Source organism: Sarcophilus harrisii, chromosome 6, assembly GCF_902635505.1.
Source record: "Sarcophilus harrisii chromosome 6, mSarHar1.11, whole genome shotgun sequence".
Taxonomy (NCBI): domain Eukaryota; kingdom Metazoa; phylum Chordata; class Mammalia; order Dasyuromorphia; family Dasyuridae; genus Sarcophilus; species Sarcophilus harrisii.
This window is the reverse complement of record NC_045431.1, coordinates 233328081-233354867: the sequence shown is the minus strand read 5'-3', so window position 1 is coordinate 233354867 and position 26787 is coordinate 233328081. Positions and strand designations below refer to the sequence as shown.

Sequence of the window (26787 nt, the reverse complement as noted above, 5' to 3'; positions counted from 1 at the left end):
ATACTGGAGTGGTTTACCATTACTTTCTCCAGATCATTTTACAGATGAGGAAACTGAGGCAGACGGGGTTACACAGCTAGGAAGCGGGAGAAGCCAGAAGTCAGGGCCAAAGACCTTTGGTGCATCTCAACTACTCATTGCTGATGGAGCCACATTTATTAGTGATAAAGACTCGATTCTGGAGAGACCATGTTCTCAAAAGACCGCCACCAACCAACATTATAGGCTTAGGCTATAGGTTTTATATATATATTTATAGGCCTCGGCTTGAAGCTGAACTTCCAACCGAAGAGGAGTCTTGGAGGCGTCAGGCTCCTCTCCTGGGCCCAAGCCCTGGTGCTGATTCTATTCTTGCTCCTGAAAAAGCTGACAGGAGCCTTCCGATCATGTAGCCAGAGGAGCCTATCCCCCAGGCGCCGGAGGAGCCCACACTGCCCATCTCCATAAAGGGCAAAGAAACTGTCCTGGGACCTCACCGGGTCTGTCCAGAGCCCTTCCCCCACGGGGGTCCATTGGCGGGTGGGTTCTAAAAGGGCCAAGGAAAGCTCTACGTGCTGCTGGCTGCCAGCGCCTGCAGGAGGAGTGCCGGGGCAGAAGCCCTCGGCCTTCCTCGGCTGACCTGGCCCAAGCCGCTGCCCGGCATACAGTAGGGTCTCAGTCACTTTATTGACCGTTTTTATTATTGGCCCCTACGTTGGGTCGGGCCTGGAGCGAGATGCTGAGAGAAGTGAAATCGCCTCCCGCTCTGGCAGCTTACACCAGGCAGGCACCCAAGGAGACCCAAGCCCGAAAGACGTCCAAAAGCAAATGTAAGGACGGACTAGGACTTGTCCCCCGACCCTCTCCCACACAAGGAGAGACTGTTACGCAACAGAGATTCCTGGACTCCATTGGTCTTTTCCATCAGCCAATGGCTCGCTCGGCTAACGTCTGCCCCGCCCCCCTGGCGCTGGCGCGTGCGCGCTGAGGCACCGGTTAGGCGCCGTGGGCCTCGGGGGCGGGGAGAGGGTCATGAATATTGATCGCGTGCGGACGTGCCAACGCCGCCTGCCCTCCCCCTGCCGGCTGCTTTGACGCGAGTGGCGGCTCGCGCTGAGGCTCGCGATGGGGAAGAAGTCGCGGGCGGTCCCCGGCCGGAGGCCCATCCTGCAGCTCTCCCCGCCGGGACCTCGGAGCGGCGCCTCTGGGCGCGACGCAGAACCCGAAGCCGAAGTGGAGGCTGACGCGGCGGTTTCCGCCCCGACTCTGACCCCGACCCCGACTCCGGCTCCGACTCCGGCTCCGGTTCCGGCTCCGGCCCTGGCCCCTGTTCCGACTCCGGTCCCGGCCCCGGCCCCGGCCCCGGCCCCGGCCCCGGCTCCGGCTCCGGCTCCGGCTCCGGCCCCGGTCCCGGCCCCGGCTCCGGCTCCGGTCCCGATCCCCACCCCGACCCTGACCCCGACCCCGGCCCCGGCCCCGGCTTCGGCTTCGGTTCCGGCCCCGGCCCCGGCCCCAGCGACTGTTCCGGCCCCGACCCCTGCCCCGGCGGCGGCGGCGACGGCGGCCACCGTGGCGACCTCCCTGGAGGACTTGCCCTCGGAAGGTAAGGAAAGGCCGCGCGGAGCCTCGGCCCCGAGTAGGAGTCACGGCCCGCTTTGAGCGCGCCGCCACCGGGGACACCCCAAACTCGAGTCCGGGGCTTGGGGCCTAGTCCGGCCCGGAGCTCCAGAGATGGATCTGGAGGGGTGGAGGGTGAGAAAGAGAGGGAGAGAAAAGCGTCCGAGGCCCGAGCGGGCAGGAGAAGCCGCCGCAGCAGGCCTCGGGCCAGGAAGGAACCTCTCCCGAAGGACTCGCCAGATGACGCCGAGCCCCAGGGACGCCATCACGGCCCGGAGCCTCGCGGGGGGCGCGAGGACCGGACCAACAGCCGGTGGCCCCTGCTCGGAGCTGGGAGCCCGAGCTGGGCCGAGCCGCGTGTGACCGGGGGAAGTGACTGGGCCAAGGTCACCCCGCGGGGTTCCAGGCCAGGGCGTGTGCCCGATGTGGGGTGGCCGAGGACGGAGAGCGCGGCGTGGTCTGGGAGGCTTTGTTTGGCCTTGGAGAAGCCTTAGTAAATGCTTGCTGAAGCGAAGCCAGCCGAGGGCGCCCGGACAGGGTCTGAAAGAGAACATTTCCAAACCGTTTAACACGGTGGTGCTCGGATAACCGCGCGGGTGGCTTGCTCTCCAGAGGGGAGGGGGAAGAAAAAGTGAATCTGGGGGTGCAGTGGGGGAAAAAAGTAAACTATTAAGTGATATTTTGTATAATGCATATATGTGTTTGTGTATATATGTGTAAATAAATGTTGCTAGAGAAGTGGAATTCATTTCCAGACGTGGTGTTCATCAATATCAGTTTCCCATCCTCTTCTAAGTAATTAGATGACTCATGAACTTTGTTACTGGGAAATACTCTCATGCTACTTAGTAAACATTGTGAAAAAATGTAGATTTCAGGCTGGAAGAGGCTTCGGGAGTTCTTTAGTCTAACCCACTGGTTTTATACATAAGGAAACTAAAACCCCATCAGTTTTCATTTTCACTTCACGTTGTTTCAGATGAAATAGCCCTTGTGATTGAGAATGGTTTTTAAAGAATGAGTTACATTTTTAGGTTTTTAAACATAGTGTTTTTTAGACGAAAAGCAGGTTGGCCTGTGGGAGAAGAAAGAAAAACGGGTAAAGGGGCAGTCAGAAAATTCTTGCTTTTTGATGTATGCTAGTTGTGTGACTACAGATGATCCCTTAATCTGTTACTGCTCCAGGCAGCTCTCTAAAACTAAATTACAGCCAACCTGAGATCTGCATCTGGGGAAGAGTTGTGCATTGCATTCTAGGGCTTCCAGACAATGATGAGATAACAGGTTTGGATAAAAAATTTGCAATAATTTTTTATTTTTCTTTGGAAATTCCTAAGTTATATGCGTATAAGGAAGTCCATTCTTTCCTGGAAGCTGTGCTGGGACTGTGGGTGTGGAACATGCCATATACTGTCAGACTTTGTTGATAACTCCTTTATTTTCCTCTTTTAGTTTTAGCAAGGGATGGCTTGCTGGGTAGGAGAGAGAAGAGGGATACCTTCAGAAATGAAGGTGATGTCAAAACAATAACGATCAAAATTTAAAACAGTTTTTAAAAGTAAGGAAATAATTTTTATGCCCTAAGTCATGTTATTTGAGTGGTTTCTTTGGGACAAAATTTTTAGATGTTAATACTTGTAGTCTGAATTTTTTTTACTGTTCCTTTCAGATGAACAGGAAGTTGTTCCAGAGGTTCCGAAAGTTATTGTTCAGAATCCCCCCAAACCAGTCATGCCAACCAGACCTACCACTGTCAAAGCAACAGGTACAGATTTGATTTATTTATTTTTGTTTTGGGTTTTTTTTTTTTCCATCTTTGTAGAATAATCCTCCATTGGAATTAACTACTAGTGAGTTTTGGATGATTGTAGTTATCTCATTGATTTTAATACTACCTTTAAAATAAAAGTTCAGAAATCTTTGCTTTCTGATTTATCTGGCTTGTTGCAGCCCAACAAGTTTGAGGCATTTTTAATGTTGAGAGAACTCCCCAAATAATTGAATACATTTTTTTCCATTTGATACTTATTTAAAATTCAAATAATTAGAGAAAACTATAATTCAGTTGCCAGAAAACATGGTAGTACTATCTAAATATACCTTGGGAAATTATGCTCACAAATCTCAATTTTTCTTATACTTTTAATGAGCTGGAAAATTTTAATTCCATTCCATAAAATTCAAGCACAGCTTGTAATTAGTTTGGGGATAAGTCAGTAAGCAAAAGTATAGTATTGAAATATAATGGTATGTTCAGATCTGATGTTTTATTTATTTACTAAACTTTATCTAGTGCTTTTAAAAAAAAGACTTTTAGAGGGGCTATATTTTTTTCTTAAAGCTAACTAGAAGAAAATGAACTCAAAATAATTTCACAACTAACCCATCAGTCAGGAAAACTCAATAGAATGATCATTGGAATAAGTTCATAGCAATATCCTGTATCGTGAAGATCAGTTTGTTCAGCAGGCACTCTGAGCACAGAGTCTATTTGATGTTAAATGATGTGGGGGGAAATCCATTAGGTGATTGACCTGAGCTCTTTCTTGAAAAGATTGATAATGTGTATTAAAAAGTAACTAGCTGTGTGAGGCAAGGTATTTGCCAGATAGGCTTAAATATTATTGGTCATTAAACTGAAATTAAAAAAATAAGAATTACTGGCTCAGGCTTTCTACAGAAAATGGTCTAACCTGTTCCTGAAAAGGAGAATTGTTCCTACCCTCATAATTGCTCACATTCATAAGTGACTTTACATATATTAATTCATTTAATCCTCATGACTTACCCTAGGACCGATAGTATAGATATGGATAATATTTTGAAAAAACAGGATCAGAAAACCAAATGACTTATTTGCTAAGTATCAAGTAGATTTTGTTCCGAGGGCTCTTAGGATTACACGCCCGTAATTTATTCTAGCCTAGTGCAGTGACTAGACTAGACTGTAGCTGCAGTTCTTTGTCATTTCTTACCTCACCTATAGCAGTTGTCTCTTAAGTAATCTCATTCCTTCCAGCTTCTCCCCACTCCGTTCCATTGACTGTACCACAATTGAATTTTTGTTTGCAGATAGTGTTCCCAGGTGTCTAAAACAACATCCTCATTCCTTAGGCTAGCATTTAGGTTCCTCAGTCTGTAACTTACGCTTCCAATCACAAGTCCTATCCTTTAATAACTTAACACATATTTTGTCGTAACCAAGTTTGAGACTGCTGTTCATATCATGACTTTTCTATATTTGCTTTGTCCTGAATGAGCTCATCATGTGTTCTGTCCTACCTTTTTGTATATACCTTCAAAGATTGCATAGTGGACAAATGTTTGATTAGGACAGTTTGACATGGAATGATAGACTAGTGCAGATCTGTGAGGGAAAGGTGGTATGCACAGGCCAAGGCCATAATTTTGGCACTTGAAATCAACTTCATGACTCCTGAACAATTAAGATGAGGCAGTGGGGATCATGGTAGAGGCAGACCTGGAAGGCAAGTTTTACATTAGATCTTTACTTCTTACTAGCTTGTGTGACAGTGGGCTCAGCAGTTTCCCAATTGGTACCAGCAACTTTCAGATTGCACTGGGGAGAGAGGGGGTAGGTTCTTACACTAATGAACTTTAAGTCTGGACCTCCCAAAGTAAAGCATTAACACTTAATTTTGAAGGGACAGAGAAACATTTCAAAAAGTGATTTCTCTAAGGAAAGATGCTTACTCATCTTTTTTTAGGTGATCCTGCCATTGTCTTGAAAAAATTTTTTCTCACTGATCCAAAAGTAAATTTTTTTTTGCATTAACTCCATGTCTATTTAATGACTTAGATTAAGCTATCCAATTAATTTTAATTTCCTGTTCTATCCTTTCTTCCTCTCTTTCTCTTTCTAAGAATTATAGCACATAAAGCTATTTAGGATCTAGGTCCACTATCATTTTCTAGTATAGAATTTTTAATGTGATTTATACTCTTTAATTACTTAGTCATTAATACTTTTCAAAAATCGTATCCAATTAATGTTTTTGTGAAATTCAGGAATAAAAAGACAAGCATTTTCTAATAAAAAAAATAATGTTAAGTAGCTTGAATATTATATGTGTACAATTGTTTCCATTTCTTGGAGGAGGGGGAAGCTTTTTAGTATTTGTGGATATAGTATTCAGAGAAAGTTGGAATTCTGTGCTAAAGACATTTCCTAAGCCAGTATCCTTAGTGAAGTGTGGTTTGGGTTTTGTTTTGTTTTTTGTTTTTTAGCTTTAGTTATATAGGAGAATTTTATCTCTTGAGAGCCAAAAAATTCAAAGGAGTAAGATTTTTAAATTACAGTTCACCAAAATTCTTAGGAATAGTAAGCAGCGGTGAAAAAAAGTTAGTGGATAAGAAATGAAAACCAACAGAAATTGCAATCCTCCGTTTAAAACCTCAGACTTGCAGGGCTTTTCTGAGGAAGGAAACTTCATAAACTTTAAAACAAATTTGGAGATATCAACTGTTCTTGTTATTAAAATGAATGCTTAACTTAAAACCGTAAAAAGCAATCTAAGAAAAAAGTAAGATTTTTAAAAAAATTATGCCACTGGTAAATAACTTGAGTCTAGCACCAATCTGGGGGAACACCCCCTTCCCCCAAGGCTGCCAGAGTAAGATGACCTAGCCCATGTCAGAAATGGAACAAAGAAAGCTCTGTGCCTGTCACTAGGGAAGGTGGGCTGTGAGGAACAACTGCATTTTCAGCATGTGTAACAAAAGCACAAACAGTGATATACAGCTCTTTGGAAGAATTCATATGAAAATTAAGGAGGGTTACATTTCCAACGGTGTCTCAAACTGTTGGCATTAGTTTGCAAAGGCATTTGCAACCTTGAATCTGAATGATGGGAAGATGGGATCAGGGAACAAGGTGGCTTCAGATGTGCTATTCAGACATGTCAGAAAATTCAAACTGACTTGACAGATAAAAAATGCTTTTTCAGTATTTTAATTGTGACCGACATGAATAGCACAGCAGAACCTCATTACCTGGAATTGAGGAAATATTAATGATTATCACCATTAGCCAAATCCAGGTCTTATTGCAAATTGTAGTAATTATTGGGAAAGTATAACTCTGAAAAAGTCTAGTTTGCTTTTATATTTATTGTGCTTGAAAGTCTAGCATAAAAGTTTTTTTCCTGGTTGGCACATTGTAACTAGTGATCACTTATAAACTGTTACTTCTAACAACATCAACATGTTCCAGACAGTGCCCAAACTACAGAAACTGTAGCACAGCAGGTTACTTTTAGGATGTTTGTTTGTTTTTTTGTATCTGTATATTTTCAAGAGAATGTTTATTGCTTTGTTGCTTTGATTCGATAACTAGAGAAAATTTGTTTTCAAGAAAATAGTCATTTGTCATCTGCTAAAGCGTAAAGTGAAGTTCAGCTTTTGAACTAAACATTTACAAAATAGATCATGACAATTATCAAATAATCTTACTTGAAACATCTGTCCTAAAACATTTATTCTTACCAATTTGATTTCTTCTTGTTTGATTGCTAGGAGGCTTATGCTTGCTTGGTGCTTATGAAGATAGTGATGATGATGAGGGTGATGTATCTGAGAAACCAGCCTTGCCTAAGGAGGCAAATGGAAACCAATCCACCGACATTGACAGCACATTGGCCAACTTCTTAGCGGTTAGTAATTTTTCAGTATTAGTGGCAGTATTCTCAAATTAAAAAATATATATATATATCAAGTATTTATTATATCTTTATTATTAAGTACCTTAGTCTATAAAAATTTTCCTAAGATTTGATCATTGAATTTCTTGGGAAAGTAGTTAGGGAACTGACTGAATACTGTTGAATTTTTAAAAATAGTAACGGCATTTAAACCAACTTTGATTTTAAATGTAGTATTTGTCATTACTTGCTTTCAAAGGAAATTGATGCCATAACAGCCCCCCAGCCTGCATCAGCTGCTAGCACTTCTGCCCCGCCTCCAACTCCACCACGACCAGAGCCCAAGGAGTCTGGAACAACCCCCCTTTCTTCTTCATCTACAAATGGAGCAGACTCAATCCATCCATCAGGATGGCAGTATGATACACAGTGTTCTTTGGCAGGAGGTGAGTTGGGTTCTATAATGTCTTTGAAGCCATCCTGTATCCTACAAAGGCAGCATAGGAAAAAGAGAAATTATAGTAGACTTTTCATTATTTTCATTATCATGTTAATTATAAATGAATTTACATTCTGCTAGTCAGTAGTATCGGAGATAAAAGATGTGATTTATTTTATTTTTTTTTTTTGCTATCAACCCTTAAGATTGTGGGCTTTGAAGTATTTTTGGAAGGTAGGTGCTTGGGATGTCTGTTTTGTAAAGATGGCTATTTACCATTGAGATCTACCCTAATAGATGCCTTTGTGCTGTCTCATTAGGACCAGTAAATATCTCTGCTAGGTGAGTAATAAGGCATTACTTTTAACTATTTTGGAGGTCAAATATATACATGGTTGAATTAGTGGAGTTTTTTCTTTTATTTAAACCATACTTGCAGTTGTAGGGCTGGTTCTTCAGGAAATACTAATGAGGAGGGCAATTGATTGTTTGAAGTCTGGTCTGGGAGCTATTGTGTTAATAACAAAGTTGTGAAAAGCATTCCCTCTTTACTAAAATTTGCTTGTTTTCCTTTAGTGGGAATTGAGATGGGAGACTGGCAGGAAGTTTGGGATGAAAACACAGGATGCTATTACTATTGGAACACACAGACAAACGAAGTGACTTGGGAGTTACCACAGTACCTGGCTACCCAAGTACAGGGAATGCAGCATTATCAGCAAAGGTGAGAATTAACTTTGTAACATTTTCCCCCGAATTGGAAATTGATCATAAAGTCATAAGACTCTCTGCCCCTGAATGGCTTCTTCTCTATGCTTCCTGCTAAAAATATTCCTTTTTAGTTCTGTAACAGGTACTGAGACGAGTTTCCTGGTGCCAGCAGATATGTATTCCAAAGAAAAGACTCTGTCTGTTACCAGTAGTAAGAGTGGGCCACTATTGATTAAACGAGAAGTTAAAAAGGTCAGTGCCCAGCAATTTAGGTAATTTATTTACATTAACCAGGCAGTTGAAATGTGAATTGGGGGGGGGGGGGGGGGGCTGTTTAATATGACGTTATTTTTAAATCTTTTGTTCCTCTGTGATCAATTTTTTCTCTCATGTTTCTCTTGAAATCCTTAAAAACATTTTTGTCTTACTCTGGACACTAAAAGCTAATACTCACATAAATGTTTTCTATTCAGATTTTTTTATTGTTCAATCAGTTTTATGAAATTAGGTTTATAGTCTCTTGTCACACAATAGAACTTGAATTCTTATATTACTACCATTTGTATGTCTTTTGGAGACATTATATTGTGAATTGATTTAATTTTTTAAACACCCATTGTCTTATTAGTATACCTTCAACAGATATACTTTTCAAGTTTTCTTTGTTCTTGAGTTGTTCTAGCCATCCTTTTGTGGACAAGTTTGAATCTAGTAAAAATGATTTTAATCAGCAGATACCATCTGCTGATGGCATTTGCCCGTTCAGATTTGTATTTGATTTAGTCTCACCTTTGAGGGATATCGGGTCACCTATACACTCATGGAATTGAAACGAGGTCCCACTTTTAAGAATGATGCTTTGTTACAAAACAGACCAGTGTGGTGCATACAGTGTATTTCAAAGCAACTGTATTTGGGCCTCATAACAGTTCCATAGTACAATTAAGACAGTTAATCTTCAGTTTAAATTACCTTTACGTCATCCTTGGGAGGTGCTCATTTTACAGAAATGATTTGGATTTAAGACTTGTCTGATTACTCACTGTGTTAATAGAACATAGAAGATGCTCTGATCTTTTTTTCAGACTACTAATATTTTCTACAAGGTTTTTTTTTGTTGTTATAAGTGAGAAGATAGTTTTGAGAAGGTATACAAGTCATAGTTATCTTGGCTTTCTGAGAATCAAACCATTGAAATACTTTACCAGTAATGATGCTTGGGCTGAACATCCTCATTGGATGGGACCCTGACCACAAAGGTGGCTGAAAGAGGACTGACACCATTTACCCTCACATTTTGAGGGCTGCTTGGTTACAAAAGCAAAAGTATATTTAAGGGAAAAAATGGGTCACTGAGAATATTTCCTATGTCAATACAGGAAGTAAACGAAGGTATCCAAGCTCTTTCAAATAGCGAAGAGGAGAAGAAGGGAGTGGCAGCAGCTCTGCTGGCCCCTTTATTGCCTGACGGTGTAAAAGAAGAAGAAGAAAGGTGGAGGAGAAAAGTCATTTGTCAAGAAGTCGATCCACTAGCAGAGGTAAAGGAGATGGTGACAGCAGAAGACTTGTCAGGGGCAAGGAAAACACAAGAACCCCTAGGAGAAATCCCAGAAGACAATTCCCAGGAGGATCTTTGTAGTGTTGTGCAGTCAGGAGAAAGTGAGGAGGAAGAAGAACAAGACACCCTTGAGTTAGAGCTTGTCTTGGAGAGAAAAAAGGTAAGTATGGGAAGAGTGGTTCCTTCTGCCCCAAAATGAATGGCACCAACCAGTTCATGAGGTTTGTGTGTTAGCCTGCTACTGTTTACATCTCAGCAGCGATTGGACCTAGAAGGCTCCTCTTAGTTTCTGACAATAGTAACTGTTGGAGAATTTGTTTAATTTTGATACCACATTTAAAATTGTCACTCTGTTCAGGATTGTTTCTTGCTGGAGTGAGGCTTAAAAACTCAACATCTCCCAAATGGAACTCATCTCTTCCACCCAAACCTCTCCCCCTCAAACTATTATAACAGGCAACACCATCCTACCAGGCTTCTAAGCGTAATCAAATTTTCATATGCATTTCTCTCATTTTCTATAACCAGTCTGTAGCCAAGGCCTGTCAGTTTTATCTTCACAACATCACTCACATATAACCCCCTTTTTCTGCCACCAGTCTGGTGCAGGCCCTTTTCCTACTATCTTGTGACTGGGCTATTCCAGTAGCCTGCTGGTGGATTTCCCCACCAAAGTCCATCTTCTACTTAGCTGTCCAATCAATGATCTTAAAGCACAGGTCAGACCACGTCATTCAGTGTGTGTCTGTCTCTCCCCCTCATCCTCACATACCTCTATCCAACTCCAGTGACTTCCATCACTTCATCTCCAGGATCAACTATATAATTCTTTTTGATGTTCAGAACCCTGCATGACTTGCCTTACCTTTCTGTTTATCTTATAGTCAACAGTTTCTCTTCCCACCCACCACATCCTACATCTGGTGATACTGGTCTATTTATTTGATTCCTCTTTCAAACAAGACATCGTATCTACTCGAAGCATTTTCTCAACTAGCTGTCCCCCTGTGTCTGGAAATGCTCTCCTTCCTTATTTCTGCCTCTTGATTTCCTTTAAATCCCAGCTAAAATTTGTGCATATGATTAAAAGTTTCCTCCCTCCCTAAACCACCAGCCCCCACCTCCATTCCCCAGAAAGGCCAGAGTAAAGATTTATTATGTGTTCTATTGGGATTTAGGTTTTTAATTTAAATTTTCAGCTCCCTAATGCTAGGAGAGGGGCAGATCCATCTTCTTGAAAGGGAATGAAGCAAGGATCAGAAGACACATAATTGAGAATTTCTTCTAAAGGGAGAGAGATTTAGAAAGAAAGGTAGCTGCATAAAACCATTTTATCTAAGGACAGATGCTAAAGGGCTTTTCTATGCAGAGATCTTTAGATACTACTGTTCTTGAATATTGGGAGAATGATCTGTATTTTTCCAAATAGTAATTGCAAAATCATATCAAGTAGTTTGATTGTCCATTGTACATGGACATTAATAATAGGGTGTAGAGCTACAAAGAGCTAGAACACATTCTTCTGAACTTAAGAGCACATAGTATATTGTGGGCATTAATTATTCTAACTCTTAAAATGAAATATTTCTTGGATTTTTTCTAGGCTGAGCTACGGGCATTGGAGGAAGGAGATGGTAGTGTGTCAGGGTCTAGTCCACGTTCTGATATCAGTCAATCAGCCTCTCAAGATGGAATGCGTAGACTTATGTCTAAGAGAGGGAAATGGAAGATGTTTATCCGAGCTACCAGTCCAGAATCTACCAGCCGGAGTTCTAGCAAAACTGGCCGTGAAACCCCAGAAAATGGAGAAATTGGTAATTCAAGGATTTTCATAGCATTTTGGAAGGAACTTTTTAAGTTACTACTTTCCTCTAGCAATACTATAGTATAAAGTGTAGTTTTTATATATAGTATAGTATAAAGTGTAGTTTTTTGTTTATCTCATCCTTAATATTCATAGCTTCATGAATTATAACTTAATCAATGGGACATTTTGATTTAAGATCCATCCCTTTTATGAGGAATACATAAAAGCAGAAAGGATCTAGTAGTAAATATTATGCTAGTGGTAAATAGGATATTTGAAAGCAGAGATGCATTGAAAGAAAAATGTCATTACTTGGATCTTACAGTAAAGTAGTAAGTAAAATTTCCAGGTCCTCATGGTGGTATTTTGTTTAAAATAAGTATGAAAGTCCTCTGGGAGGATTTCATTGGTTCTTAAGGATATTTGAGTATTGTCAGCTCTAGAAGCTATAATAATAAAAGTGGAAGTTAATAGGTGGAAGTAAGAGAAGTTTGGCACCAAGATGTCAGGTGACATGAACCTGGAGTCAACTGGCACCACTTTCCATTCCCCACCAGAGAATTCCACTGCTAGTAGACACTGACATCAGAGACATGGGAGATTTTCAGAATAAGAAAGATGCATTCACTAAATGTGAATTCACCAAAATTGCCCAGAGCACATCTCTTGGGCACACTTGCCCATGCCATGGTTCAGGTGTTTGCATCTGAGTTTGATAGAATCAACAGCAATTTGAAAGGCATTCACGAAGGAAATTTTGGGGAAAGAAGTCCTGGTGGATCAACCACCAGTTGAAGTTATAACGGCAAAAATCAAGGTGGCCCTTGAAAACTTGCAAAGAACTGCTAGGAACAGGGGATGTGAAAACAGCAAGGGAATGGACTTGTTCTTTTTGAGAAGTTTTATCATTAAAATAGAAAAACAAATTTTTAGTCATTCAACTGAATTTTGAGACCCAGGTGCCTGCAGGATTGGGGTGAATGGTGGAAAGGAAATGAAATTCAGATGAGTTTACTTTCCTGACTATTAGTAGTTGAGGGAAAACATGTTCATCAAGAGAAATGACTAAAATGCAATTTTGGAAATCATCTGTGAATTGCATTTATTCATTCATGCTATCTTTATGTAAAACTTTTGAGAGCTGGCCATAACAATACCCTTAGCAACAAAGAAAAATCCTTTTTCCTATCAGAAGATATTCTTTCTGAGATTTCTGGTTTCTTGTTCTCCTTCATATTATTTAATGCTTTTTAAAGCTCAATATTTCTTTAGTAACGTTTCCTAATACTCTTTATAAAAAGTGAACTTTCAGGGGAAAAAAAGATTTGGAAATATAAACCTATGCTCTTAGAAATTTAGGCAGATGGGTTAACAAATATACTTTTTCCTTGGTGGTTCCACACCTGTGCATGAACCAAGCTGGTGCTACTGGCTGTGAGAGTACAGCATAGAAAATAAAGACCTACAGTAACAAATCCTGCAATTGACATCAATTAAAAAGAAACTTTTTTTCCTTTGTTATTTTATATATATATTATTAAAAAAAAAAAAAAAAAAAAAAAAAACAAAGCAACAAGGAACAAAAAAATCATCCTTCACTTTTATTGCAAGTTTAAAATTATTCAGGAATAAAGATATATTGAGAGGTTGGCAGTTCCCCAGTCTTTCCTGTCCATAAGAGGGCATTAAAAGTGAGGAAAGGGCCACATAGAACTAGGATTTTGATCAGCAAGGTTCATTTGTGTTTCTTTTCCAGTGATGGGCACTGAGATTTCAGAGAAAATTGATGAGAATTCAGACAAAGAGCTAGAAGCAGAAGAATCTCCAGAAAAAATAAAATCACAAACAGTGCCAAAGCTGGATGAAGAACAGGACTTGAAAGTATGTATATTTATTAATGCATTAATTGGAATTTTGATTAACAGTTTTTGCTTGTTTTGTTTTCTGGTGTTTTTTTTTTTTTTAAACCAGCCTTTCACCACTAGGAAAACTGCAATTTAGCAAAATGAACTATTTTTACTCTCTGCAAAGTATAGTGTGTCATTCACACAGAATTCACACAGCAGATTATGTTCACCAGTGAGGGTTAGGGTTAAGAAATTGCTTAGTATGTTACATGTATGAAAGTTACTTTCCAATAGATTTATGCAAAAAATGTATAGTCATTGTAAGCAATAGTGACTGACTGGTGCCATGTTTTCTAGTTATTTTCCTATTACAATTTAATTCCCAAAAATCTTGTTTGGGAACTGAAATAGAATTTGCCTTGGGTAGAAAGAATAAGTTATTCATCCATTGTGTTGAGTAGTTTGGTAGAACCGGGACCATCATTTGATTTATGTCAGTGGTATCAAACTCCATCCCTATTCAGTTGCTTATTGACTTAAAAAACCACAAATAAACATTATTATATTTTTGCTTTTTTTGTTGAACTTTTCCCCATTACATTTAATCTGGCTAGGCTACGTATGGGACTCCTCTCATTTAAAAAAGTTTTCCCCAAATTTCACTTATGTAAAAACTGTTTTTAAATATATAGAGAGAATGAGAGCTTGAGTCACATGTTGGGCCCTGTCAAGTGACTAGAGGCAAGTAAGTAACTTCATACTTCTCTGAGTTTCGTTTTGTTCACAAATAAAATGAAGTTGTTGAAGACCTCTTCAGCTGATAATCTCTTGTAAGTGAAAGAAACTGCACGAATGTCAGACCATTCGAGTGAAGGGCTAAATGATAATGAATTTAGTTAGAGCATTATTCTAAGAGCAGTCACAATACCATCCTCGTTTTGGACACTTTTTGTAGCTATAGTTGGCAACAATACCTCATTCTAACAACCATCATTCATTGGTCAAGTGGGATGCCCTCCCAATAGAAGAATATGTTGGTCAAGAGCTTGTTTTATTTTTACCTGAAAGAACTGGAGCAGTGTTATAATTAACTGGAACAAAGTAGAACCTAGACAACAAAAGAATCTTGCTCATGTTTTAGACTTCCACGTCTATAGCCACTTAGAAACAAGTGGTTGGGGCACAAATACTCTAAAATGAACAGTTCTATGTCTTTATTTAGGCCAAATAAGTTATTATTTTAAGTTATTTTGAAATCGGTTCTGATGATATATTTGGTATTAAAGGTTTGACGGACTCTTGTCATGTTTTACATGGTTATTTCATTGTTCATGTGGAGATGTTTCACTGCAGATGAAAAATCCTTCCTGCAGAGGAAAAAGTCCTCATTCTCAAGGACATTTTTTTTAGTGTCAACTCCAAACCTAGCTCTGCATTTATAACTGAGGCAAACAAATTGCCTAAGGAAGAAAATCTTCCAGATGCATATGTAAATGGAGAGAGATTTCATAGGAACTGCTGTTGACTCTTTGCATCTCTTTTTCCTTTTTTTTTTCCTCCTTTGGGGAACAGTTTCAGATTGGAGAACTGGCAAATACCCTGACCAGTAAACTGGAATTCCTAGGAATTAGCAGACAATCCATCTCCAATTTTCACGTGCTACTCTTACAGACTGAGGTAGGTTCAGCTTTTAGTTTCATGTATTCCATCAATTCCCTGTGTGACTATCTAATCGATTGTCTTAAATTTTTAATTCAAGAGTGTTTTGTTTTGGGTTTTTTTCACAATCTATTTCTGAACTCCCAGTTCAGGAAATACAAGTAATATTACCCAAAGCAAAACCATCATTATGCTAGTAGTTATGTGGCATAGTGGATAGAGTACTGGACTTAGGAAGACTTGTTCAAATCTGTCTCAATTATTATGTAGCTGTGTGATCCTGGGCAAGTTACTTTACCTTTTTCTACTTCTATTTCCTCATCTGTTTTAAAAAAAAAAAAGTCATTTTGAGAAACAAATGAAATGTCAGAATCATGTCTTCCAGACCTTAATGTTAGTTGTTGTTGCCATATGTGATCAAGCACTTTCTCAATCCATAATATTGTTTTGTAACTATGAAAACCCTTCTGGTTGGTGGACTGCACAGGAGTTCTTGTGGAGCTGTTCCCAGTAACAGGGACAGAAAAGTGGTAATCCACACCCACTTCTGCCTCCTTTGGGACAGAAACATTTCATTGTCCAATCAACTGAAACCAGTGCTGCACTAGGGATTGAAACCTGTGATCCTGGCCAATACTGTAGCAGACTTAGCCAACCAACAACAAGCATATTTTTAGCAAAAGAAATCTTACTTCATGACATTTTTAAAATCAAAGCTGAGTAACTCAGATCCCCTCTTTTTCGCACATAATAATGGACAGCTGACGTACAAAGTATCACAGTCCACTTGAGCCACACATTCCAGGAGCTCGTTGGCTGGGGAGTCGGGAAGATCTTTCCTGACATACATTAGCACTGGGTTATTGAGCTGGTCACTTAATCAATCTTTCATGTCCCAACAATCCCTTTTTAATGTAAGTGAAAGGTGACTTGATGTTCATTAGCGGAGGGCATCTCCATCCTGACAACTTCCCAGTAACAGCTTCCAACCATGAACCGCAAGACCTCACTCATAACCTGTCAGGCGCCAGTCAATCTGTGTTCTTATCGCCATGCCCTCCTTGAGCAGCCCAGCTTTGGGCCTGTCATGCCCGGGGCCTTCAGGGGCCATCACTTTTCAGAATGCATGTCCGTAGAGCCAGCCAAGTTACTCCTTAGAACAGTGACTTGAATGTGTTTGTTACTAGACACGGATTGCAGACTGGCGAGAAGGAGCTCTCAACGGCAGCTACCTCAAACGAAAGCTACAGGACGCAGCAGAGCAACTAAAACAGTATGAAATAAACGCCACTCCTAAAGGCTGGTCCTGCCACTGGGACAGGTACGCACTCTTCTCCCCTTTTCACCTTTCACCTTTGACATCTCAGACATGATTTGTGATCATCACCACCTGACGACGTGACATCCTGCCTGGAGACTGCGAGCAGCTGCGCTTAGCGGTGCTGGGCAGGCAGAGCACCACCGGCACTTACAGAGTCTGGGCCAGCCACAAATTGGAGAAACAAAAAGCAAATGTTTAAAGTGTTCCATGTAACGGATTTTTTCCCAAGATTGGACAAAGCTGGTTTTTACTCTCCAGAGTGTAATTTCACGGAGTAGGGCGGGCTTGGGGGTTAAGCGCATGCGAGAGCTCTGTGCGCTTTACAGGACCTCTGGAAGCAACTACTCCTGATTAACCTCGGTGAAGTTAAGGAAAGCTTCGTGGCGGAAGATGTGAATGAAGAGCAAGATTACTATCTTCTGCCAGCAGGTCAGACGAAAATATTTCTTTTTATATTTGGCTTTTCTTGTTTTTTTTTTTTTTTTTCGTTATTTGAAATCTTTGCTCTTTTATTTTTCAGCTCCCAGATCCTCTCCCTCTCTTTAGCTTTCACTGTGTTTGATATCAAGAGTATGAAATTCCACGGTCCAAGAGGGGAAGAGCCATCTTTCACAAACTCCGCTGTTCTCTTCTTTGGAAGGGAAATTAGGTTCTAGGCGATTGAGTCCCTTCATTAATGAAACTTGAAACCCTGTTAAGCATTGGCAAAAAATGAGATGTTTTGCAAGCCCGTCATCTGTTGGAGTTGGAGGGCTCAGGGCTGTATTCACAGAGCTGCTGGCAGTGCAAATAGCTTTGAATCATCCTTGGCTCTCCTTCCTCAATTCTCAAAGCTGTTTGTTGCCTTTGTGAATAGCAGTTCATTAAGAAGAGGTTCTTCCCTGTGAGAGCAGACTGCTGTCCTGGGACAGGACCAAGTGGAAGTGTCACTACAGGAGATTAGGTCTTAAAACGTGTGTTTTCTTTCTTGTGATTTAGGGATCATAGACGTTATTTCTATGTAAACGAACACTCGGGCGAGTCTCAGTGGGAGTTCCCAGATGGTGAAGAAGAAGAAGAAGAAGGGCAAGCCCAAGAAAATAGAACAGAGACTCTTCCTAAACAAATCTTGAAAGAGAAAACTGGCACTGATGCAAACTCTGGGGAATCCACTGAGAATTCCACAGGTAAACGAAGGCAGTTTGTAATCTCGTCATTAGTTAGGGTCTCGGTGATTCACAAAGACACAAGGACTGGTTGTGAAAGGAAAGACAATATAGGTTTAGCTACTAACTAAAAAATAGTGATTCAACCCAAATTAAAAAACATTAGGGGGGAGGGAAAACAGTTGCTAACTCCTGAAAATCAAGTAGTCCTGTGCCTGCAGGTTTAGACTGTGCTGGCAGAGTATCAACTGCTTTAAAACTGTTTTTGAAAATTACCTCAAATTGGTCCAGACCAAGTTGTGAATCTCCATGAGCCATAGGGCAGTGTGACCTGTTACAATATAAAGAGATGCCGGGTATTGATAGTAATCTGTTTTTTCATGCCCGGCTGTCATCAGATGAAAAGGTGACAGATACCGAGTATAACAAGCCCTGGCACTCTTAGAAGTTGAAATCAGAAAATTGTGAATCACATCACATAGACAGCACTATTGCCTTACAACAGCCAATGGTTTAGGGGCACGGACACAGCAAGTCATGACCGAAAATGATCAGTGATACTCGCATTGCCCAATTGGTTTCTTCTCGTATAGTTCTTGAAGTCTGGACGTGATGCCTTCTGGGAGGTTCCAGGTTTTCTCTGCATATGAGAAAATGACATTTCACTTGCAGAGATAAATAAATAGTGCCAGAGAGTGGTTGGGAAGTCACACCAAAAGTAACTGAATTGTTTATCTTTTAAATGCAGTAGTTATGTATATGGAAGATCCCTCCCACTCTTAACTGCTACTGTTTTTTTTTTTAAATAATGGAAGGAAAAATGGAGTCTTAATGTGATCTGATGATAAGATCTTGGCATTTGCTGTTAGCTGTGCTCGGCTAACTTTGGGTGACAGCAGTTACTACTTTTAATTTGGGGATTGAAAACACCAGTTGAGTCTCAAGGAATCTTTTTCCCTACCAAGCACCTTGGAGACTAACGTCTTTGAGAAAGCAGTAACTCTGTCTTCTTAAATCTCTAGCACTTAGTAAAATGCTAGAGATTTTACTCTAAATGAATAGGCTCTAGACAAATTTTTTTGAATATATATGTTCTGGCTTTCCTTGAGACCTCCAAGAAGAGTAATTATTTGAAAGTCTATTAGTCACATATCTGCAAGTGAAGTGCAGAATTTCTTCTTGCTAATCAAGAAGATTAGTTTGGTCTGTATCAGTCACAGGCCAGAGGAGGAAAACCTAAAATGGAGATACAACCAGCAGCTTCTTAAATGGGACAGAACTCTCTCCTCTAAGTGAGCACAATTGACTTTTAAGATTATCTGAGAGTTGTGAACACTTTTGACATCCAAGGGAGCTTTGTATGAAAACTAACATCACTTCTGCCCCAAATCAAATCTCTTCATCTTAACTATCCACATGAATCTAGAATCATCTACTGACCTAGATTTGTAGAACTGAAGCACCACACCGTTCTTAAAGAAAAGATATTTTGGTCCCCTCACTATACATTCATAATAATAAAATGAAAATGTCAAATTAATTATAGTGATTTTTAGCACATAGTGAATGAATTGAAGAAGCTTGATGCAATTCTCAGCAGGCATATCAAATCAACTTTAGATCTCAGCCCTCCTTAACTATGAGGTATGAGTTATTATCACTTTTCTACACTTGCAATCTTTGCTTACAGAAATTCTAGAATCACTATCTTTATTAGTAATGGCACCATGAACATTAAAAGTGATATCCACAATCACTTATTCCTTGCCTCTTTCTAGTCCCCCTTTTGATTCTGCTAAAAAGAAAATCCAAGGCATTCATTCTTTCCACTGAAACTGTTTTTAAAGTAGCTCCCTTAACTCTTCCCAAGAGATAAAGTAAGTCATGCTATGGGAAGCATAAAGCCTCTTTTCAGGCCAAGTACCTAATGAGTTAGACCCAATGGGAGGTAAAACAAACTGATCTCAGGTTTGGCACAGCTGAGATATCTGCTGTGGAAAACAGCACACAATATTTGAAAACTTGCTGAAGAAAAGTTTAATCAATGTAATTGTTCAAGTAGTGTCTTTTAAAAACACTTAATGGAAAAAAGATGGGTCTCTCAACCTAAAGAACTTGTTTCTGATTTCGGATTATGCTGGGAATTTCTCTTGTTTAGCTACTTTATTCCTGAAGGTGGACAGTTTTTCAGGATACCTAGAAACTCTTGATTTTAAGTTTTGTCACTTAGTCAAATATTAGTATCAGGAAATAACCTTTTTTTAATCCCTCAGATCTAAATTTACAATTCCTAACTTAACTATTGCTTACTACCGTTTGTCTCTAGCCACTAATCCCAAGGGATTAGTTGATACTAGTGAATATAGCTGGGGTGGAGTGGGAGGGATAAAAGTACATGTACAGGTAAACATGTGTAGGAAAATTATGTAGGATTCAGAACTCCTCATTCACATTGTTCCTGACTTTGAGGTGATCTTCCTAGTACAGTTAAGTAAGATTAGCTATGGAGATGCCATTCTTTATGGCAGCTGAACATGAACTTCTTCAATCTCAGAGGCTTTCCTGAATACTAAAAGGGACATGGTTTTTTCAGAGTGACCAGTGCAAAGACAAATCTATGCTATAGAATTCTGGGTGCTGAATTAAAATTTTAACACACAAACCCAGTTCAAGCCAGTACATCACAATATGCCTTAAAGGTCTTAGGCTCAAAAAGATTGTTAAAGCTTAAATCTTAGACTTTTGAGTTATTTGTGTGTGAATTATCGGTGCATCGTGATCTTTATGTACTTGGTCTCTGCTGTCACTTGTTATTTATTTTGTTTCAAGCTAATAGTAGAGTAGTTAATGTCACATTGCGCTACCAAAACTTCATCTATATACTCATATCCTGAGTACATGAACTCAGGTCCAACTTACCATTTGAGCATCTGATTTACTCATAATTCATCTGTTCGAGCCATCAACCTTAGCCACCTGTTTCACAAACTTATTTCACTAGTTTGTTGTTGCTTTGGTAGGAGAGATAGCATTGGTACTGACTCTTTAAGAAGAAGTATTAATGCTACTGTTTTGATACCTTAAGATAAGCCTAAAGGCATCACTCTAGATTTCATGCCTGGCTAAAAATCCTACCCAGATGTCCATTGCAGGATGAGTCACACTCTCTAAGGTCTATAGTGTAGGTGAATTAAGTCAAAATAATGATGTATTGGCTAGAGCCCTGTAATGGGATCTGTTGATCTGGAATATAGCAGATGCTTTTATCTAGCCCACAAGATTTCTTAGTATCAAAAAAAGATCAAAAGTTTGTTGAACTACATTAGTGTTTTGGTGATGACCTACATTCTTTCTTTGTATGCTCTAAGAGCAGTTTTAGGATCTATGGAAAATCCAAATCTTATAAACTTGGAACTTCTCAAATAGTATCATTAATCTTTGTCTTCCATATAGCAATACTTTAGAAGCTACATGACTATTGGCTGATGGTTTTCTTTGAGTTATATGGAACTACAAATACGGGATTCCTATTTTTATAGACTTATGCAACCTATATATTCCATTGAATTACATTAAAATTTTCTTTTAAGTCCATGTTAAACACTGCTTTTAACCATGAAACTGTTAACAGGTGGCTGCAGCTGGACCCACTCCCTGAGAGGTGAGATTTTTTAGGTTCCTGGGACTTGATTCATTTGGTAACTAGGGAAATGTGTTGTAAAATACTGGACCTATGCTTTGTTTCATTTCCCTCATTTCTCAAACAAGTGTTGGACTTTAAATGATTTGAGTGATTTCTTCCAGGTTCACCATTCTATAAATTTAAGAGAATATCTTGATGGTAGCTCCCTTTCCCTTTTGTAATAGAGAAAATCCTACACTGACAAAAAAGTGGAGAAGCATAAGTTTATTTCTTTTTCTCCTTCCATATACCATTCCCAAAAGAAGAGGATAATAAATGAAAGGGCTCACCTTGCTGAGCTACAGAGAGTTGGACAGTCCCATACTATATCTGAGATCCTTTGCGCTGGCAACACATTTTCAATGATGCTTTCGTTGCCAGGGCACCAAAGTAGGAATGCTTTGGCCTTTGTTGTCTTTCTGCTCTCCTTTCTGAGCCCTGTTCTCAGCTGATTACTCCTCCCGAAGATTTGGTGACATGAGGCCCATTAGCTTTCCAGAATCACTTCTGAAAGCACCATTGAAGATTTGGGGATGTCCCATAGCCTAAAAATTTGTCCACCTAATCAAAAACTTATATTCTTTGATGAATTGTACTGGCCAATTGGCCCTGAGCTAGTAACTTATTAACCTAAATGAAACTGATGAGAAAGCTAAAGGGAAAGATTGGGAGCTGTCCTTGCTACTCCTGGCCATCTCTTTTCTTCCCATGCTTGACTTTTCCCCTAGACTTTAATTTAGCTCAGAGCTCATCATTACTTTTTGACTGCTCCCATCTCTGCAAGTTTGTCCTGTTCCTGTGTGGTCTCTGACCTAGTAAGAAATTGAACTGGCCAGAGTACCTCTAAATGAGCCCTTTTAAGTCTTACCTTTTCATGACTATCATTTAACTATGCTGATAAAAAATACGGTCTTTTTTGTTTTTACATTTTTGAGTGCAATGAACTGAGCAATGCAAAATAAAAGTGTACAGCATATACAACTAGAAATGGCTTTAGTGGAAAAAGGACAAGAAATCCGGTGTTTCTCTGTTAAAATCACAGACCAAGTTGGCTTTCTACTCTTACTTTTCCATTTGTGGTGCTAGCGGTCAGTTGTCTATCCAGATTGGTCTTTTTTATTTTTCCCCTCCTAACATGTATCTGTCTATCTTAGGTTCTCTTTGTAAAGAGCCCTTTTCTGGTCAAGTTTCTTCTGCATCACTCGTGCCACTCACTCCATTTTGGACCCTCCTTCAATCCAATGTTCCTGTGCTTCAGCCTCCATTACCCTTAGAAATGCCGCCCCCGCCTCCGCCTCCCCCAGAATCTCCCCCTCCCCCACCCCCACCACCTCCTGGAGAAGATGGTGAGATTCAGGAGGTAGAGATGGAGGATGAGGAAAATGAAGAGCCTCCTGCCCCAGGAACAGAAGAAGATGCCCCATTGAAGCCCACTGTGTCCACACCAGTTGTCAGCAGCCAGGTGAGTGGTACCATGGGGTTCAGTGAAATGCAGCTTTTAAAAATATGAGTTTGTTTTTAAAAGAAATTATTTGACTTCTGTCTAAAATTTCTCAATCTTTTCCCTATTTTTTAGAGTTCAGTTGATTCTACCACCTCCAATTCTACTACCACTAAAGCAGTAAAGAGGAAAGCCTCAGAAACAAATCCCAGCGTGGCCCAAAGATCAGCCACCATTGGTGGTTCTCCAGTTCTCTACAGCCAGCCAGCCCTAACTACAGGTGAGCAACATTCTTAGGATGTAGTAGTACTGCTGCTTTAAAATTTGCAAATCCAAAAAGACTTTTAAATCCACTTAGGTGCATTATGGGTGGCTGTGGCAAAGCATACAGAGGTCAGGAGACTTTGAGACCTAGGACTGACCTTGCCACTAATCAGCTATGTGGGCTGGGGCAAAGACTTAAAAACTCCTGTCCCACTTCTCCCACACTTTAGGTAGAGTTGATACTATTGGTAACTGGCTCATTAGATTTGTCTAATTGCAGTTTAAAGTGGAGGGATCAATTAGCTGTTCCAAATTTTACTAGACAGTGGAAAGATTAAGGTGAAAAAAGATTTTTCTTTTCATTTTGTACTTGATTCTTAAGTATACTGTGGGATAGGTTGAAAGTACAAACGAGGAAGAGTTTTGTTCCAGAAATCTCTCTTAAGGTCAGATCTTTTACTAAATCCCCTTGTGTAGTTATTTGTCATTTATGTGATTTTTATGATATTTCTCCATAAGGTCACCAAACTGTAAATGTCGGCCACCAACAAGCCTCAGATGTCGCTCATCAAACAACAGGCACCAGTCACCAAGCCACAGGGCTAGGCCTTCAATCAAGTTACCTGGGACTAGCAGCATCACCTGCTGTCATGTCTTACACTGAGTGTCCTTTACCGGTTCGAATGACTGTTCCCACATTACAGCCAGTCCCATCTCGAAGCATGCTGAGCACGACTAGCATTACAGAGCCTCCGCCTCCCCCTGCTCCCAAGATGCCACCACCTGAAAAGAACAGAAAAGGGAAAAAAGACAAGGTACAGGATATGTTCATTACTTGCTTTTATAAATGCTAAACGGCTACTTTGGAGAACCATGCAAAACAATTCAGATTTAAAGTGTGTCTGAGGCATTCAGGAGGTGGAGACTTTATAGGTAGAAAGGTGCAGGATTGTTTTAGTGCAGAATTAGGAGGCAATGGATGAGAATGGGAAGGGACAGATTCAGAGAGAGAATCGACATAACACCAAAGAGAAGAAAATGGAAAAGACAGACGTTCTTTGGGATTGCAGCTTCTCCCCCACCCCCAAGGTATAGAATTAATGGGAATTGTAGAATTAATCATACGGGTATGTGGTGTGTATACACTGTGGATGGATATCACTTGATTGCCATGAACATCGTGGTTTTTTTTTTTTTTCCCCAAAGATTAAAGTAGAGCCCAAGGGAAATTGTAGGCACCACTGGGGTTCTTACTGAAGAAAGAAGATACAGGCAAAACTGTATATTTCTTTTTGGGACATAACATATCCTATACCCACCAAACTTCATTTTTTACTATTCCCAGAATGTCTGCCTGTAACACACCCCTAGTGAAGTCTTGCAGAGTTCAGTTCACATGTTACTTTCTCAGTAAAATTTGTCCCGAGTCCATTCAGATGGCAATGTCATCCCCAGTCAGCCATTTAACGTAGTTCTGTAATGCTTTGGTCATCATAGCTGTACAAATCTTCTGATAATCTAACTCTTATCATCTTAGCTTTCTGGCTTTGTCGGTAGGAAAGAAAATCCCATTCTTCAAGTTATTGCTTTTCCTTTTTCCTTTCATTCTTATGTATCCTGTTTTTTTTTTTTTTTTCTCAAATTTTACATTGAATTCTTTCAGGGGAAGAAGAGTAAAACAAAAATGCCATCTCTGGTAAAGAAATGGCAGAGTATCCAGCGGGAGCTGGATGAGGAGGAAAATTCTAGCTCCAGTGAGGAAGATCGCGAGTTGACATCACAAAAACGAATTGAAGAATGGAAACAACAGCAATTAGTCAGGTAAAGAGAATTTATTTTTAAGCTATAAAGGAGAATTTTTATTTTTCACACTGTAACCCTTCCCATAATTTTGTCAATTCCTGACAAGTAGATCGGTGTATAAAAATATTTCCGTGGGATTCAAGGCCTCATCCAGATATTTTGTTAAGGGCTTTTGTAGAAGTCAGGCACTTGATTGTGAGGGGAATTAACTCCTACGTTCAAGAGATAGATTGAGAAATAATACAAAATACTTGTTCCAAAATAATGAAGATTAATCATCTTGAAATGTGATCTTGGCTGTTACATGCATGCAAAGAACCTTCTTCAAGTGAAATCCCAGTAAACCCATGATGTAAACCTTTAATAGGAATTAGAAGTGATGCTGCACATCCACATTCCCATGGCTCCCCACTACCCCCACCCTCAGGAGTGGACCCTTGGGTTCCTCAAGCACGAGGACAGTTGGAGTTTTTGTTTAAAGTCCTTGGCACTTCACACTAGTAATGGCTCAGAAACCTGATCCAATAGTTCTGCATTGCTGGAAGTGGGGGAGGGAATAAATACAGGAATCCACTTGGAATCTTGGGACATGTGATCTGTGCAGAAGCTTCTTAGGACTTCCCATAAAAACGTAAAAACATCTGCCTTCTCAAACGCCATACGCTAAAACACTGGGCCCAGGAGGAGTTCCCAGGGCCCAGGAACACATGAACTCTGCTTCTATTTGTTCTGAAGTACCTTGTCCCTTGTTTTCTCAGTGGCATGGCGGAGAGAAATGCTAACTTTGAGGCCCTTCCTGAGGATTGGCGTGCTCGACTAAAGAGAAGAAAAACAGCTTCAAACACATAATTCATTTGGGGCATTTGTGTTTTATTTTCATGTACAGTTAAGAGTCTTACCAGTTTTACTGTTGTCAAATAAACTGTAAATGTTTTGGGAGAGCATTGAATTTCCTGGATTGATGAAAGAACACAGGCAAAACCAAGATTTCCCTTCCTTTTGAAGATTGGAATCATAATGGCCACTGTTAAAGGCTCAGGCCCCCCGGACTTCCTCTAACGCTTCCTGCATAGGCCAACAGCTTCATCAGTTTGAGGCTGAGGCTGAGAAGCAGGATGTCAGTCACTTAATGTGTGAAGATGCTTTCAGGCCTGGGGGTGCAGGAATCGGGGAAGATGGGGTGGGGGTGGGGGGGGGGGAGGCTGAGGGATCTGGACTTGGTAGTTTGGAGCCCTTGACTATCTGTCCCCAGCAAGTGCAATTAAACAGAAGGCAGCAGCTCTATTAGTTTTTCCTCCAAAGTTACTTGCTTCTCCCCTGGTCAGGTCAGCCTGTGCTGCTTGCCTCGGGCTGCCCACTGCCTGGATTCTACAGTACCAAGGTGGTCTCACAAGTATGTGCGCAGTTAATGTTACTGTGCATAGAGATTCTAGAGCTGAATGCGCCCATCTCACTCACTTTTGTGGAGTTGGGGTTCAGAACTTCACCCAAGCAGCAGCAATTACCACTTAATAGCTTGGATGAAGAAAAGTAGATTTCTTAATCTCTTGTTCTTAGCAGAATGAGTGTATCAGGAGCAGGCGAATCCAGATTAATTTGTCTGTCTCCATTTTATCCTGTGCTCAAGCGCACCCTCCTTCTGTCTCCGCATTGTACTTACTCTGTAAAGATTCCAGTATTTAAACAGCGGTTCCCCGTTCTTTCTGTATTTTGTATCTTATCACAATCAGGTAAAAGTCACTTTCTTTAAACTGAAGGAAAAGCAAATTGTGTTTTAAAGCTGTTTGTATTTCTCCAGTTTTTGACTTTGTAAATTTGTATATATGCACTAATAAAATCTTTTTATACTTCTGA

The 26787-nt window shown here is 40.3% G+C and overlaps 1 protein-coding gene across 2 annotated transcripts; it reads left to right on the top strand.

Annotated features, from left to right (window-relative positions):
* The first annotated feature begins 987 nt into the window (after positions 1-987).
* FNBP4 (formin binding protein 4) lies at positions 988-26787 on the top strand. Of its 2 annotated transcripts, XM_031943514.1 has the most exons (18): positions 988-1231; positions 1463-1582; positions 3266-3361; positions 7132-7268; positions 7516-7702; positions 8272-8419; positions 8538-8658; positions 9786-10124; positions 11568-11778; positions 13528-13652; positions 15191-15295; positions 16465-16598; positions 17577-17764; positions 22580-22887; positions 23002-23146; positions 23650-23945; positions 24794-24951; positions 25692-26787. In XM_031943514.1, exons 1-18 carry the CDS (start codon positions 1105-1107, stop codon positions 25780-25782), a joined length of 3036 nt encoding a protein of 1011 aa, XP_031799374.1. In that variant the 5' UTR covers positions 988-1104; the 3' UTR covers positions 25783-26787. The 2 variants fall into 2 exon arrangements, with proteins under 2 accessions (XP_031799374.1, XP_031799373.1); XM_031943513.1 differs by lacking the exons at positions 988-1231; positions 1463-1582 and adding an exon at positions 2252-3154.